This window comes from Parasteatoda tepidariorum, chromosome 8, assembly GCF_982258835.1.
Source record: "Parasteatoda tepidariorum strain Cologne lab strain chromosome 8, Ptep-v5.0, whole genome shotgun sequence".
NCBI lineage: Eukaryota > Metazoa > Arthropoda > Arachnida > Araneae > Theridiidae > Parasteatoda > Parasteatoda tepidariorum.
Window position 1 is genome coordinate 18712913 of NC_141762.1, and position 17489 is coordinate 18730401.

Here is a 17489-nt window from a genome sequence, read left to right on the forward strand (position 1 = left end):
TTGCTAAACTCTGTTGTAAAAATTCTTGAATTCTCAATTTCTAAAAATTTTAGTGACATATACATAGCAATGAGGGTGTACTTCTTAAAATATTTAAAAAAAACTTATCACAAATGATTTTTACTTTCAAAATAAACAGTGGATTATCTTAACATTGAAATTTTATACCACTTAATATGCTGGCTAGAAAATATCACTGCTAAACAATTAAAAATAAATTTTATGAACTCACAACAATTGCAAAAACAAAATATTATTCAATAGGTCAAACATATGAATCATCTAGTAACTGCAATCATAGTTTTTTTCACTCTAAGTAGAAAAAATAAATATCTGAATAGTACACATCAATTTTTGTAAGTGAACTTAAATGACTTAAAGTAAAATTTGAATGCACACCTTATTAAATGGTTGAGTACAAACAACTTGAACACAATCCCATTTCTCCTCTTTTAAATTCTGCGCCAACTTTTCAGGGCCAAACATACGAACTCTGTTGCTATGTTGTTCATTTCTACTTTCAATGGGGCTCATGAATGATGAAGCAACTAATAAAACCTATTAAATGTAAAATTAAACTTCAAAAGATGAAAAAAAATCACTATTTACATTAGCAAAAAAAGGCAATGTCTATGTTAATGCTTGATTTTTATGTACTTTTCAGTTAACTGGACACAAACCCCATAAACTTTACTTTATTTATTTAAATTTTAGAGGTTTTAGAACTATTTATATAAGTGACCTGAGTAAATAATCATTACACAAAACAAAAACAAAAATTTTCATCAACATGAATATACATAACATATAGTCCAAATCTAAATTATATGGTGACTTTCTGCTTGAGCCCAGTTAACTGAAAAGTACCAATTTCTAATTTAATGCAAAACAAAAAGTTATTTAAGTCATTAGTGATCTATATCATTATGAAAGTCATCATATTTATCATAGAAAAAAAATATTTGTATATAAATTATATAATGTTTTTCAACATGAATATACAAAAAAATTATATGAATACATAGCTGTCAACCTCTAGTTATAAAAATGCAAAAGATAGACAAAAAAAAAAAAATGCTGAAGATTCGCAACTGCATACCAGGGTTTAAGCTGAGTCTAAAAATTCATTAGCAAAAAAGCTAAAATCTGAAAAAAAGTTTTAGCAAAATGCTAAAATGCCATTAGGCTTATAAAATTACTTTATATCAAACAAGTACTGTAAGTTATCTGACAAAGAATAGCTTAATGTACAAGAATATCAAAAAGAATACCTATAACAAAAAAAAACAACACATTTATTATTTATCAAAACATTTTGGTTCCTAATTAACAATCTTCCTTTCTTTCATGTTTGCCCATTTTACAAATGCTTCTTGAAAGTTAAATGCACTTTCAGGGCCCTCAATATTAATCATTAGCAAATTGTTTACATGGTTGATTAACAACCTGTTTCGAATATTAGTTTTAATCAAATTAAGGCAGCTAAAGCCCCTTTCACAGTCAACAGTGTGCATTGGTATTGTTGCACAATACTCTATAACAGAAGTTATTAATGGGTACTGTTCAGACACATCATTGGTATATAAAAATAAAAGTAATTCATTAAATGACATGTTTTTACATCGTTGCATTAAGATGTGTTTAAATAATCCCCATTCACAAAGTAATTCAGTTTCTGTAAACTGAAAATCTTATCTGGGAGGTTCCGAAAACAAATTGAAAATGCAACGGATTTCCTTTACACCATAATGCTGTAATTCTTCCGAACTATGGGGCATCCTGCTAGGTATAAATATATTGAACATTTCGATTTTATCCAAATCTCCCAATCTATCAGTAATATTTTCAATGATACAGTTTAAAAAATTGTGCATCAAATTACGGAATCTTTCCCTCTGTTTCAGTCCATCTAAAATTATATGGCCCTGAAACTCAAATTTTTCACTTTCCTTCTTAGGCACATCATCTAAAAAACTCATATAATGAGTGAGTTTTTATTTCTTCTAAACTTGAAATACAAGCCTTCACACTTGATTGATCATATTCAAAATTTAAATTACATTTTTGAAATATGAGGCTTAATTTATTAATGTTGAACATGATATCATTCAAGATGGCAGTGGTTGCTAAAAACAAAAAAGTAGTTATATTTTTTAACAACTCTTGAGCAACAGGACGTTTGTCTTCCATTAAAACACTAACAAGAGCTTTTCATGGATGTTAGCGTCATGGTTTTTCGCGGAAGCTTTTTTTTAAATGGAATTTAGTAAAATCCTTTAGCAAAAATGCGAAAATGCTTTGTTGAATTTTAGCATTTTTGAGGGGTCTTTTCGCATTTTGCGAAAAAAGCTACCGTAGCGGAAACCCTGCTGCATACTAATAAATTTTTAAAAGAAGCAGATTTTAATTAATTATTTATTTATAAATCCACTATAATATGAGCATAAAAAAGCAATTCTCACCTTTTTTCAAAGCAAAAAAAGGAAATAATTTTTTAAAAAGCTTTTGACCAGCTACTTGACGGTACAATATTTATTTATTAATTTTTGATTAAAGGCGTAGTTACGGCCCTGTCTAAGGCTGTTACAAGAGGAGTAGCGACGTTTGACTTAAAGAAAATACTAACTATCAGGCAGTCGTGTAAAATGCAGAAGATCTTATCCTCTGCGCGTAAAAGCGGAAAAAATAGTTAAAATAAGTATAAAAGTGCGGAAGGGTTGACAGATATGCGCATATATGCATAAAATTGAAACATTTATTTTAAAAAATATATATATAATCTACTTTACAAAAAAGAAACATATTTGCAACATTGAGAAATTTACTGACATAAAAATACTAAAAAATACATTTTTTAAAAATTATAAGTTTCTTACACAGATAGTCATGATAAAATTCTAAAAATACCCGAAAAAAATTAAATACAAATCAAAAATAACATTTTATGAAAAAAGTTGTAAATATGTTTTTTAAGGACAATAAAAATTTTATCTCTAAAATCCAATCAACAAGCTAGATTTCATTATTATAAATCTAGATTTTAAAAATATAAAATAACCATTTTCATCAGAATGTATCAGAATCACACATATATGAAAAATTGTAAATAGTACTTCATTCAAGGTAAGGCTTTACAATGTTTTAATCATTAGTTATTGCCATAATCTTTTCCAACAATTTTTCAAAAAAAAAATATATACATTGCAGTTAATCTTGTTTTATTTTCATTCTAGGCAGAGCAGGACAACTTTTCTCTGGGTGTTAACCACTGAATATAACATCAACATAAACCTATTTTGATCTAAAAGAATTCAGGTTTCCATCTTTATCTCCCTTTAAATGCCACTATAAAACAATAATAGAATGCAACGAACATAGATACTTATCCATTAGCTTAAAACCAGCCAACAAAACTCGCCAAACCTCCTCATTGATGACTCTGACAATTCCTTTTTTTTTTTGGACTTAGATAGACATTTATTTTTATCATCACATTTATTTCACACAAATCAAATGAATCATAGAGAAAAACATATTATACCAAAATAATATTCTATAGAACACTCGTGAAATAAGTTTTCTTATAATTGCAGCCTTCTGTCCATTACTTGGGATTTCTGCCTATTACACAGCTAAAGGATAAATATTTATATAATATATGTCTCTTTATGCTCAAAAAAAAATAACCAAATGCATTAAACAATTAATAAATCCTTAAAAAAAATTATCACAAGTAGATATTAATTTGTGAAATACATTTTGTAACCAACAATCACCTTATAATCATTAACAGAATCTGAAGATCTCCCCACAAGAACTTCCACAAATGCAGAACTTTCATTACCAATATCAATAGAATGAATCTTAGTAGCTTTTTCAAACTGCAATATTACACTAGCATTCTTTTCCCCAGGTGTAGCACACTTCCATTTTCTGTAAGTCTCAGGATTTAAGAGATTCTCAGATTTATGAACCTAAATATTCATTGAAAAAATCATTAACATTTTGAAGTACAAAATTCTGAATAAAACAAGCCATAATTTTTTTTTTTTAACCCACTGACGATTCGGCACATATCATTTTAACCTGCAGTCTTCTCCACATAGCAAAACCGGATTTTCCATGTTAATAGATAGGGAAATAATGTAAAGGGGAGAAACATTCTCCCAATTTTGCCCATTTTCTAAACCACCAGAGGGTTAAAAACAAATTAGCGAGTGATAAGAAAAAAGGAAAGACCCTGATCATTACTTAATTTATCGATTTGATAATTACAATGGGTACTCGTACTTTTTTAAAAGACAAAGAACTCCCAAAACTTTAATGGATATATTACTAATTTTCTCGTAATGGTTTTAAAAATTTTATTTTTTTTAAAAAAATCGTGCTTTCCAATGACAAGGAAATTCAATTATTCTTTTAAACTTTTTTTAAAATTCAAACAAAATTTCTAATATTCATTAACAGTGAAAGCTTGGCTTAACTTTTGCTAGTTTATTGGAATCATTTTTTCAAATATTTCAAAGAACTTTTAAAACTTGTTAATTCAAGATTAACTATAGAATTTCTTTCATGTGTTTTGAGCATGTTTCTACTTTTACTATGTTGATTACAGAGAAGTATGTGCAATTTGAACTGGGTTGTAGCTTTAAATTGATTCTGTCAGGCAATGCTGCAGATAAAGGTTAATAAGTGAAGAAATAATGCACATTTTAATCAATAATAAAATTAAAATCACGAACAATTTAAATGTTTATTTAACACTCTGCAGATGAAATATATGGGGATATTTTTGTATTGTGATGACAACTAAATTTGACAAGGCGCAATTCAACTCAGGCGATCCAGGAAGCACCTCGAAAGTCGAAACTGTCCGCAGGGATAGGGTAGGGCAGTGTTTCCCAAAGTGTGGTATGTATACCCCCAGGGGTAAGGGAACTGTTTAGCGGGGGTACGCGTTCGTATGCGAAATATCTTACAACATACGAAAATTTCAAAAATTTTTATTTAAAAACAATGCTAGCCATGAAAATTTAAGATTACGTATTTTTCCATTGGCTATTTTTTGCAGAGTAGTTGCAGTTAATAATTAGTGGTGTCAACAATCAGTTGTGATTTTTAACTTAAATGAAATTTTTTTATAGTAAAAAATACATTCATTTTTTAATAAGTGATACGCAGCGCTACGAAAAATTTAGAAAGGGTACACCAAAGTCCTAAGTTTGGGAAACACTGGGGTAGGGCATCACTAAAGAGGGTGAACACGAATTGCATGATACATGATTCTACATTAGATTCTGACGCAGTTGCTCTCATGTCATATATCACATGAAACTTGTCATGACAAGTTTGATTTATGATTGCATTAACTTTTTTCATTACTTATTTTTTCTCTTTGTTCAGTAATATTTTCCTTTAAATGTGCTCTTGTGTCAGCACGCTTTAAATTATCCAACAAAAATAAAAATTTACACTTCCAAATAATATTCAATAGTTTAATTCAATATTTAAATTACCTCAAAATAAATTCAATTTAAGTTACTTAAAAAAAAATTTTAATTTTTAAATAATTTGAAAATTGAATTTTAAATTGCTTAAAAATAGTATTTCTATTTAAATCACTTAGAAATAAAATTAAACATAAATTTTAAACAGCTTAATGATGTTAAGTTTAATTTTTCAATGCCCTAAAAACAAACACGAAATTTACTTTATTAAGAATTTTATATTTTAGTCTTCAATTTCTAAGAATTGGATTAGATCCAAATGTTAAATTAATTAGTAATAAATGTTTAATTGATACAAAGAGTATATATTTAAACAAATTCTCTTGTCTGGTAATTATTAAGCAGTTAATCAATGCTCTGAGTGTATCATGAGTTATTTAACCAATAAAATATAGAATATACAGAGCTTTTACTATGTGCAATACTATGCTCAATACAAAACAGTGTAAATTTGGAAAGAATATAGAACAGTTGTCCGTTTCATATTTATGTAGTGAAGGAAATAATATGAGAAATTTTAATACTTAATTTATTCAACAAATAAAAATGACATATAATTTGAATGAATAAAGAAAAAGTAAAGTTCCTTATTAAGAAAAATAGTATCTGACAACAGAATTAGTAATTAAAACCTAAAATTATCATTTGTACCTTATCTTCACTGCTAAAGGAAACAACATGTTTCAATTTAATTTCTGGCATTTTTTAATTGTTCAGTCCACCTGAGAAATTGATCTGATTTGAATATATTTCAGTACAAATTACAACTCGCTGCGCGGTAAAAAAAGAACTTGCTTTTTCCATCACGTTGTTTACAAAACATGTCATAACAGTTACAGTTAACAAATATTATTAGATGTCAAATAAAATGAAATTTAACTTCATTTCAGGCAGAATTCTGACTTCAACAATTTCGCCATCTTGTGAATAATTTATAAACTATTAAAAGAGGTTTTAAAGCTTTCAGGTGTTCACACACTTCTTATCACCGTCAAGAGATAATGAGAATCTGATTGGTGAAAAATATTTTCCCTCAAAATACTCCCAACTCAGGTTTTCCATTTTTCTCTTCAGCTATCGAAAGTGCATGAACCGCATTCAGTGAGGGCCATAGAAGACTTAAATGATTACCATTGTGTGTGGTTTTTAGATATTTTTATGGGAATGACAATTTCAGGACCGGCAAATGTGGAGTACGTGGGGCATTAATCCACAACTCCATATTCATCGAACGTTGGGAGCCTAATGCCCTTGATATGTTGAACAATATAATTCCAAAAATTTAAAAGAAATCTCTTTAATTTAATTTTAATGAAAATTCAGAAAACTACTACTTTATTTTGTTTTATTAGGTGAAGCACAGTAGTAACTTGAAAAAAGAGGTAGTCTAGACATTCAACGCAGTTCCCTTATACAAAAATGCTAATTTCCAAGCCCTAAGAATTTCGTGAATTCGCAATCGCAACGCTTAAATACGCTCTCTAATGGAGGGAATATTTTCAGACTTTTATTTATTAAGTTTTCATTTAGTTCCAACAGAATAATTGGTAGAGTAGAACATTTTTAGCAGTAAATAAGAAGCAAAATTCCTCTAAGGAAAAAGCAGAAAAACTTGAAAAAATGGTACCAGCACATTGGTAAATCTTTCGGAAACAGAACTAGCTGAACATGTGAAGAACAATTTCTCAATAATTTTTTTCATCTATTACCAACAAACTTGAAACCGATAACTTCCAATTTCGTGATTGCATACTGTTGAAGATTTGTGTATTAAGATAAAATACCATTTTTTTTCAATTCCATATAAATTAAAGGGAAATTATTTAAGTCCACGTTGCTTACTTCATTCCAATGAATAAATGTGATTTCAGAACGTGCAGAACTGTAATAATTATAGAATATTCTTCTTTTTTATAGAATAGAATATATTTCTGTATGTATATAATTCGGTAGACAACAATTAAAACATCTTACATTTACAAAGTTTTATTGTGCGGTTTGTCATCTTAAAGTAATGAAGAAATATTATATGTATATACTATTTGAGAATAATATTTTCCAACAAAGAGCATTTCATTTTGGAATTCACTGGATTTTTGAAGCAGGTAAATGTTATGATTTTTATTAAAAAAATATTTACTTGCAAATAATTTTTCTTCTAATTTGATAATAGCTCTATACAGAGTGTCTTTCTACATCTGGTCTGAGAATTTTAAGTAAAAAAAATATATATATATATGAAAATTCTTTATCAATATGAGAAATTTTCAGGATCGTTTTTTTTTTTTAATCGTAATCATCTTTTATTTTACGTTTTCTTAGTTTCTAAAAAATGAAGTTTTATTAAAACTTTAAATTTTTTGATAAAAATTGTTGTCAAAAAAAAAATTTTTTTTTCTGTGTATCTATATGCGTCTGTGTATACTTTTTGCATATTTTCGTGTTTGAAGTACTATGATTCAAAAAAGCATAGAATGTAAAGTTTATATAAACCTTTCGTATTAGATCGTTAAATTTAGTAGAGCGATTTCACAGACATTAGGTCTTAACTCTAATAAGAAGATAGGATACATTTTTTTTTTCTGTTTCTTTACAAATAATTTTTCGACGTGTTTGAGATGTTCCTTCTCTAAAAAAAAGAAGAAAAAAAATTCTATTTTCTTTTTGCTTGCATAAGAAAGAATATCAGATTTTATAGAAGTTGATAAAGAAAGAGTTGATAAAGAATATTTCTATTTTAAATTTAATAAGCCACAATAAAGAAGAAACGTTACCATGCTACACTGAAGAAATCTCCGGTGCAACTGATGATCGTGTTGTTCTGCTGGCAGTCTTTCGTCTCAAATAACAACACCTTGTATTCACGAATATGAAAATTGAGCAATAGAATAATATTTAAGATGCGTGGATTTAGAAATAAAATTTTTTAAAAAATAGCAATATTTATTTTAATATTAGAAAATTATATTATATACTAAAATTTGGAGTCCTATAAAAAAAAACACATTTAGAAAATGTAGGAAAGGCACCGTGATATGTTATAGTAAATAACCTATAAATACGCTATAGGTTATCTACTATAACATGTAAGGGAAATATTCAGAAGGCCTCACAAAGTCTAGCGATGAACAATCAATTGTTAATATGAAATAAGTCTAAATAATTTTTTCTTATCTACATTTAAAACTGTGAATGACGGTTACAAATTTTATGCAGCCATTCGTCATTTTTTTTTTTTTTTTTTCGTGAGTATTTGTCTTTTGATTTAAAAGAATAGTATAGAATTATTAAGTAACCAAAAGAGATTTTAAAAAAATTCACAAGTGTTTAAAAGTGTCATGATGTTTCACAAGTGTTATGATGTTTAAAAAAAATATTCAGATGTTTCTTGTTCAGAATATTCAGATGTTCTAAAATTAACCTTTTTAATTTATAAAATTAACTATTTATATAATTTAAATAGAATTGGTAAAAACTTTCAAAAAAAATTTCCCTACTTTCATTGATAAACTGACTTAGGAAAACGATCCTCTCTGTATTATGATTGACTTTGGAAATTGGCTTTGCAAATTGTAACTCTAAACATACCAACTGATTAACTTATTCTAAACTGTATTTTTAAAATATAAAATATCACAGGAAAAATAATTCCTCATAAATTTGAGTACATGCTTTTGATGTAGTAATACATTTATTACAAATATTTATTTTATGAAATTAACTATTTTACTATTAAAATTAACCTTTTTAATTTATAAAATTAACTTTTATATAATTAACTTTTTATATAATTAACTTTTTGTATAATTAACTCTTTATAAAATTAACGAACTATTTTTTAATATTTAATTTATAAAATTAACTATTTATATAATTTAAATAGAATTGGTAAAAACTTTCCAAAAAATCATTTCCTTCTTTCATTAATAAACTAACTTAGGAAAACGATCCTTTTCGTATTATGATTGACTTTGGAAAGTTGCTTTGCAAATTGTAACTCTAAACATAGCAACAGTTTACAATACCTTACAGCATGCAAAAGACGGTAATCTAAACGCTTATGGTATGTTTAGTGTTAAATAACTGATAAAACTTTGAGACAATCCTCGTGATTTTCAAAATAATAATAATAACAAATAAAAAAAGTAAATAAAATAATTATTAAAAACTGTATAATAGCTCCAACACTTGCCCCAGGCTTTACTTGAAAATTATTTAAATTTTTTTTTTAAGAAAAACTCAATTGTCTTTTCCTTTTTAGACGATTTTAGATTTCATTTAAAATAAAATTAAAAAAAATAAAGAAAGCAGGTAAAAAACAGAAACGAAAAAATTATTTAAAGTACAAATCTCACTTACAGTGTAATTAGAAATTTCGATTATGAAAATCTGTTACGCTTGTTGGGATTTTCATTGAAAATAATTGCCCAATTTTTTTTTTTTTTTAAATTTTATTGTTTTTTTTACTTTAAAATATGTAATCATTTATCACAGAAAATACCCTTTAAAAATTAGGATTTATGTGTATGTGTATTTTTAAAAAACACTTTCTTCCGTCATAATTCGAATAATGGTATATTTTCATTAGGAAAATATGTATCGTATAACTATGATAGCTTGCCGGGGTTTTCCATTTAAAAATTGTCTAATTAAAAAAATAAATTTAAAAAAAACATTCAATTGTCCTTTTCATTTTAAAAAAAAAAATCAAAACTTTTTTTAAGGAAACACCATAGAAAATTTAAGTCTCTTGTATTTTTAAAAATTCTTTTCATTTTTTTCACATTTTAAGTAATAAAAATTTTTATTATGAAAATCTGTATCTTAGCTGAAAATATTTGCCGAGTTTTATATTTAAAAAATATCTTTAAGAAAAATAATCAACTTCTTATTTCAAAAGTGTCTGTTTATTTATTAATTTATTCTTCTCATTCACTGACACTCCAATCCTAGGTAGGACCTGGTCTTCTCGAGAAGATTTTTCCCAGTGTTTCTTCATTGGGCGACTATCCTGCAATTTCTGGTTTTCAGAATATCCATTGGTTCAGAATGCCTTTTTCGAGAAAGTCGATCCATCTGAGGAAAGATCTGCCTTTTCGTCTATAGGTTTGATTAGAAATAGTTTTTAGCAGTTTCGATCTCCTTCGATTGTAACCTGATTTCCAACCCATTTTATTCTTTGAGTTGTCAAGTTTTTCATGATATCAAGTTCTGTAAAAATCTTAAATAATTCTAAACTTGTTCGCCTCCGCCATAAGGCGTCTACCTGAGTTCCACCCCAAATACTTCTAAGGACTTACTTGTCTCTCGAAAATTGCCAACTCTTCATGCTACACATTGATACCCATAATAAGCTGATTAATGGATATTGATATAAACTATTCACATTGATAGCCACCTATCACGTTATCAACAAATGGTGACACCTTTCAAATAAATTGGCAGAAAGATTTTTATAAGAGGAGCACAGAAGACTTATTCCGTTATAGTTACAGCAATCAAGCACCTCTCTTTTCTTATGTATCATACGTATATTCTATTTTCCATTCCTTAGGAAGCGATTTTTTTTTCTTCTTCTAAGCTGGATATTTGTTTATTTGTTGATTTCCTAAAACCACATTGTTAGCCACCTATCACACTATCAAAAAATGGGGACAACCTTTCAAATAAATTGGCAGAAAGAATCTTATAAGAGAAGCACAGAAGACTTATTCCTTTATAGTTACAGCAATCAAGCACCTCTCTTTTCTTATGTATCTTACGTATAGTCTATTTTCCATTCCTTAGGAAGCGATTTTTTTTTCTTCTTCTAAGCTGAATATTTGTTTATTTGTTGATTTCCTAAAACCACATTGTTAGCCACCTATCACACTATCAAAAAATGGGGACAACCTTTCAAATAAATTGGCAGAAAGAATCTTATAAGAGAAGCACAGAAGACTTATTCCTTTATAGTTACAGCAATCAAGCACCTCTCTTTTCTTATGTATCTTACGTATAGTCTATTTTCCATTCCTTAGGAAGCGATTTTCTTTTTTCTTCTTCTAAGTTGAATATTTGTTTATTTGTTGATTTCCTAAAACCACATTGTTAGCCACCTATCACACTATCAAAAAATGGGGACAACCTTTCAAATAAATTGGCAGAAAGAATCTTATAAGAGAAGCACAGAAAACTTATTCCTTTATAGTTACAGCAATCAAGCACCTCTCTTTTCTTATGTATCTTACGTATAGTCTATTTTCCATTCCTTAGGAAGCGATTTTTTTTTTCTTCTTCTAAGCTGAATATTTGTTTATTTGTTGATTTCCTAAAACCACATTGTTAGCCACCTATCACACTATCAAAAAATGGGGACAACCTTTCAAATAAATTGGCAGATAGAATCTTATAAGAGAAGCACAGAAAACTTATTCCTTTATAGTTACAGCAATCAAGCACCTCTCTTTTCTTATGTATCTTACGTATAGTCTATTTTCCATTCCTTAGGAAGCGATTTTTTTTTCTTCTTCTAAGCTGAATATTTGTTTATTTGTTGATTTCCTAAAACCACATTGTTAGCCACCTATCACACTATCAAAAAATGGGGACAACCTTTCAAATAAATTGGCAGAAAGTATCTTATAAGAGAAGCACAGAAGACTTATTCCTTTATAGTTACAGCAATCAAGCACCTCTCTTTTCTTATGTATCTTACGTATAGTCTATTTTCCATTCCTTAGGAAGCGATTTTTTTTTCTTCTTCTAAGCTGAATATTTGTTTATTTGTTGATTTCCTAAAACCACATTGTTAGCCACCTATCACACTATCAAAAAATGGGGACAACCTTTCAAATAAATTGGCAGAAAGAATCTTATAAGAGAAGCACAGAAGACTTATTCCTTTATAGTTACAGCAATCAAGCACCTCTCTTTTCTTATGTATCTTACGTATAGTCTATTTTCCATTCCTTAGGAAGCGATTTTTTTTTTCTTCTTCTAAGCTGAATATTTGTTTATTTGTTGATTTCCTAAAACCACATTGTTAGCCACCTATCACACTATCAAAAAATGGGGACAACCTTTCAAATAAATTGGCAGATAGAATCTTATAAGAGAAGCACAGAAAACTTATTCCTTTATAGTTACAGCAATCAAGCACCTCTCTTTTCTTATGTATCTTACGTATAGTCTATTTTCCATTCCTTAGGAAGCGATTTTTTTTTTCTTCTTCTAAGCTGAATATTTGTTTATTTGTTGATTTCCTAAAACCACATTGTTAGCCACCTATCACACTATCAAAAAATGGGGACAACCTTTCAAATAAATTGGCAGAAAGTATCTTATAAGAGAAGCACAGAAGACTTATTCCTTTATAGTTACAGCAATCAAGCACCTCTCTTTTCTTATGTATCTTACGTATAGTCTATTTTCCATTCCTTAGGAAGCGATTTTTTTTTCTTCTTCTAAGCTGAATATTTGTTTATTTGTTGATTTCCTAAAACCACATTGTTAGCCACCTATCACACTATCAAAAAATGGGGACAACCTTTCAAATAAATTGGCAGAAAGAATCTTATAAGAGAAGCACAGAAGACTTATTCCTTTATAGTTACAGCAATCAAGCACCTCTCTTTTCTTATGTATCTTACGTATAGTCTATTTTCCATTCCTTAGGAAGCGATTTTTTTTTTCTTCTTCTAAGCTGAATATTTGTTTATTTGTTGATTTCCTAAAACCACATTGTTAGCCACCTATCACACTATCAAAAAATGGGGACAACCTTTCAAATAAATTGGCAGAAAGAATCTTATAAGAGAAGCACAGAAGACTTATTCCTTTATAGTTACAGCAATCAAGCACCTCTCTTTTCTTATGTATCTTACGTATAGTCTATTTTCCATTCCTTAGGAAGCGATTTTTTTTTTCTTCTTCTAAGCTGAATATTTGTTTATTTGTTGATTTCCTAGAACCACATTGTTAGCCACCTATCACACTATCAAAAAATGGGGACAACCTTTCAAATAAATTGGCAGAAAGAATCTTATAAGAGAAGCACAGAAGACTTATTCCTTTATAGTTACAGCAATCAAGCACCTCTCTTTTCTTATGTATCTTACGTATAGTCTATTTTCCATTCCTTAGGAAGCGATTTTTTTTTTCTTCTTCTAAGCTGAATATTTGTTTATTTGTTGATTTCCTAAAACCACATTGTTAGCCACCTATCACACTATCAAAAAATGGGGACAACCTTTCAAATAAATTGGCAGAAAGAATCTTATAAGAGAAGCACAGAAGACTTATTTCCTTTATAGTTACAGCAATCAAGCACCTCTCTTTTCTTATGTATCTTACGTATAGTCTATTTTCCATTCCTTAGGAAGCGATTTTTTTTTCTTCTTCTAAGCTGAATATTTGTTTATTTGTTGATTTCCTAAAACCACATTGTTAGCCACCTATCACACTATCAAAAAATGGGGACAACCTTTCAAATAAATTGGCAGAAAGAATCTTATAAGAGAAGCACAGAAGACTTATTCCTTTATAGTTACAGCAATCAAGCACCTCTCTTTTCTTATGTATCTTACGTATAGTCTATTTTCCATTCCTTAGGAGGCGATTTTTTTTTCTTCTTCTAAGCTGAATATTTGTTTATTTGTTGATTTCCTAAAACCACATTGTTAGCCACCTATCACACTATCAAAAAATGGGGACAACCTTTCAAATAAATTGGCAGAAAGAATCTTATAAGAGAAGCACAGAAGACTTATTCCTTTATAGTTACAGCAATCAAGCACCTCTCTTTTCTTATGTATCTTACGTATAGTCTATTTTCCATTCCTTAGGAAGCGATTTTTTTTTTCTTCTTCTAAGCTGAATATTTGTTTATTTGTTGATTTCCTAAAACCACATTGTTAGCCACCTATCACACTATCAAGAAATGGGGACAACCTTTCAAATAAATTGGCAGAAAGAATCTTATAAGAGAAGCACAGAAGACTTATACCTTTATAGTTACAGCAATCAAGCACCTCTCTTTTCTTATGTATCTTATGTATAATCTATTTTCTATTCCTTAGGAAGCGTTTTTTTTTTCCTTCTAATCTGAATATTTGTTTATTTGTTGATTTCCTAAAACCACATTGTTAGCCACCTATCACACTATCAAAAAATGGGGACAACCTTTCAAATAAATTGGCAGAAAGAATCTTATAAGAGAAGCACAGAAGACTTATTCCTTTATAGTTACAGCAATCAAGCACCTCTCTTTTCTTACGCATCTTACGTATAGTCTATTTTCCATTCCTTAGGAAGCGATTTTTTTTTTTTCTTCTAAGCTGAATATTTGTTTATTTGTTGATTTCTTCCTAAAACCACATTGTTAGCCACCTATCACACTATCAAGAAATGGGGACAACCTTTCAAATAAATTGGCAGAAAGAATCTTATAAGAGAAGCACAGAAGACTTATACCTTTATAGTTACAGCAATCAAGCACCTCTCTTTTCTTATGTATCTTATGTATAATCTATTTTCTATTCCTTAGGAAGCGTTTTTTTTTCCTTCTAATCTGAATATTTGTTTATTTGTTGATTTCCTAAAACCACATTGTTAGCCACCTATCACATTATCAACAAATGGGGAAGAACTTTCAAATAAATTGGCAGAAAGAATCTTATAAAGAATCTTTCCATTCCTCAGGAAGCATTTTTTATTTATTCATTTTTTATTTATTTATTTATTTTGAAAATAATATTCAAAATTTAAGCCTCATTTGTATTTTAAAATCTTTTCACACTTTAGAGATTTTGGATAACGAAAATAAAATATATACCTTAGTTCCAAAAGCTTGTCAAGTTTTTTCACATACACAGCAAATAAATGTGAAGCGAAAAATTTGAATTATTATTCCCTCTCTAAAATTGCCGATATTTTTTCTCATTCGCTTCTTTGTTGAGAAGGAGAGAAAAAACATTTTAAGTAGAATATTGCGAAAGCATTTGGGACACAACATAGATTTAAGTAAAGATATTTCAGATTTCTCAATAAGGTCATAAGAATTAATTCGTAAATCGTATGACTTGAGGTAAATGAACTTATCATTCTACAAATCGAACTATTGCATTCGTTTTCATACGAAAAGAAAAAGTTTCTGAGCTGAAATGTTATCCAAGATTTAATATCTCACTTAGACTTCCTTGACCTGAGACCTCCCACCCAACTCAAAGGGCACACGTATGAGCACAATAATCTCTCCATAATCTTCAAACAATTAGTAGCTATCCAGATAGGCGCCTAGAAAGATTCGAATGGAACAAAAGAAGAGGCAGGTCTACCTCTCTTACATCGTTTTTATGTGATTCTGTGTTTTATTGATCAAGCAGTGCTCGTGTCTTGTCACGTGATACGGTGGCTGGGGAGCAGTAGTAAAAAAAAAAGTTATATCTTCGCTAAGTGTACTTTATTTTTATAATGGTGCCTTTTAAGTTTTCATTTATTTTATCTGTAAAAGAACATATAACCAGACTTATTTTGATTTACGGCAATTTCTGTCTTAAGACTGACTTAAGAAGTTACTTTAAACTCTGTTGGTTCATCATCATAAATTATATTAGTCAAAAATGGAAGAAGAAATTTTTTTTTAGAAAGATGTACTTAAAGCTGTTTTTCGATGGCTATGTCGTGGCATAAAATGATACCTTTTTGCGAATAATATGATGATTTCATAACTGCTGTGAGTTTGCAACAGTAACTCATCACTGATAGGTCAAGTTTAGCCTATCTTTTGCAGGGCCCTTAGTTTTATTTTGAAAATGGCGCAAAATGAAGAAAAGTCACAGTTTTAATAAAATGAAAAGCGTTTAAGGTCTAATTTTTTAATATTGAAAAAAAAAGAATAAAGCATTGATTTTGGTAATTGCCACCTGAGGGAGAAAATGTCACCGAATTGGCAAATATAAAAGAAGTTTAATAAATTTTAGAATATTTAAGTTATTTGTCCGGTCTAAAGCCAAGATATATAATTTAAAGTTATAGCTTTTTCTTCAAGTGAAAGGAGCTTAAACTGGGGCTTTTTTATTTTCTTTGCCTAAAAAAGCTTAAAAAAAACCATGTTAAAACATCCTGCGTAAAATAGTTTTAACAGGGTTTTTCGAAAATCTGTAGCCAATGAAAATGTAAAGAAACAAAACCACAGTTTAAGTGTAAAAACCACAGTTTACACTTGAAGCAAAGCGATGATTTTGAACTATATATATCACCTTGCCATATGGGCTTTAGAGTAGACGAAAAACTTAAAAAAAGATAGCAAACGTTCTGAAAAGTCTCCAATTCGATGACATTTTTTCATCAAAAAGAAAATTTTTAAAATCACTGCCTTATTCTCAACTTTTGAAAATTTTAATGATCCCAAATAGTACAGAATTGGAGGAAGATTTTAAATATCAAAAAATCAGACCACAAACGCTTGTCATTTCCACAAAACTGTGGCTTTTCTCCATATTGATGTTTTTGTGCCATTTTCAGAATAAGAATTGACAGCGCTAACTTTAGGTAGGATAAACTTGTCCTAACACTCATGGGTAACTGTTGCAAACACACAACAGTAATAAAAATAGCATATTATTCTCAAAAAAGCATTATTTAATATGACGACGAAGCCTTCGAGAAACAACCTTAAGCATGTGAGAAATGAAAACATTCAGAAATATAAATATATGACACAGAAATGCACAAATCCAACTTCCTAGAGAGATGCAGAACCTAATCGTAGGATGCAAAATATGCAGGATGCCTCAAAACTCCGGCATAATTCATTTTGGCAGAAAACTTAGGCGTTTAATTAAAAAGTCTGTTCTATTTATTTTTATTTATTGATGTGTAAAGTATCCAGTTGTAAATGGTTATGTGAGAAATAACATATCGTGTAAATGGTCTGTATGGTTTCGCTGGATTATATGCACTCTTTTGGCGAAATTTTCAATCACTGTTGAGTTTCGTTTA

General features: G+C 28.9%; 1 protein-coding gene across 2 annotated transcripts in view; it reads right to left on the minus strand.

Moving 5' to 3' along the window:
* Positions 1 to 6339, minus strand: part of XRCC1 (DNA repair protein XRCC1) — a 29130-nt gene extending 22791 nt beyond the window's left edge. Inside the window, exons 1-3 of one of the 2 annotated variants that reach the window (XM_087149914.1) lie at positions 6159 to 6339; positions 3777 to 3974; positions 400 to 558 (exon numbers count right to left, since the gene is read on the minus strand). In XM_087149914.1, the coding sequence (XP_087006040.1) occupies positions 400 to 558; positions 3777 to 3974; positions 6159 to 6209 (408 nt within the window). In that variant the 5' untranslated portion in view covers positions 6210 to 6339. The remainder of the gene's footprint in view (positions 1 to 399; positions 559 to 3776; positions 3975 to 6158) is intronic. The other variant, XM_087149915.1, reaches the window with a different exon arrangement.
* Between the last annotated feature and the right edge of the window lie 11150 nt (positions 6340 to 17489).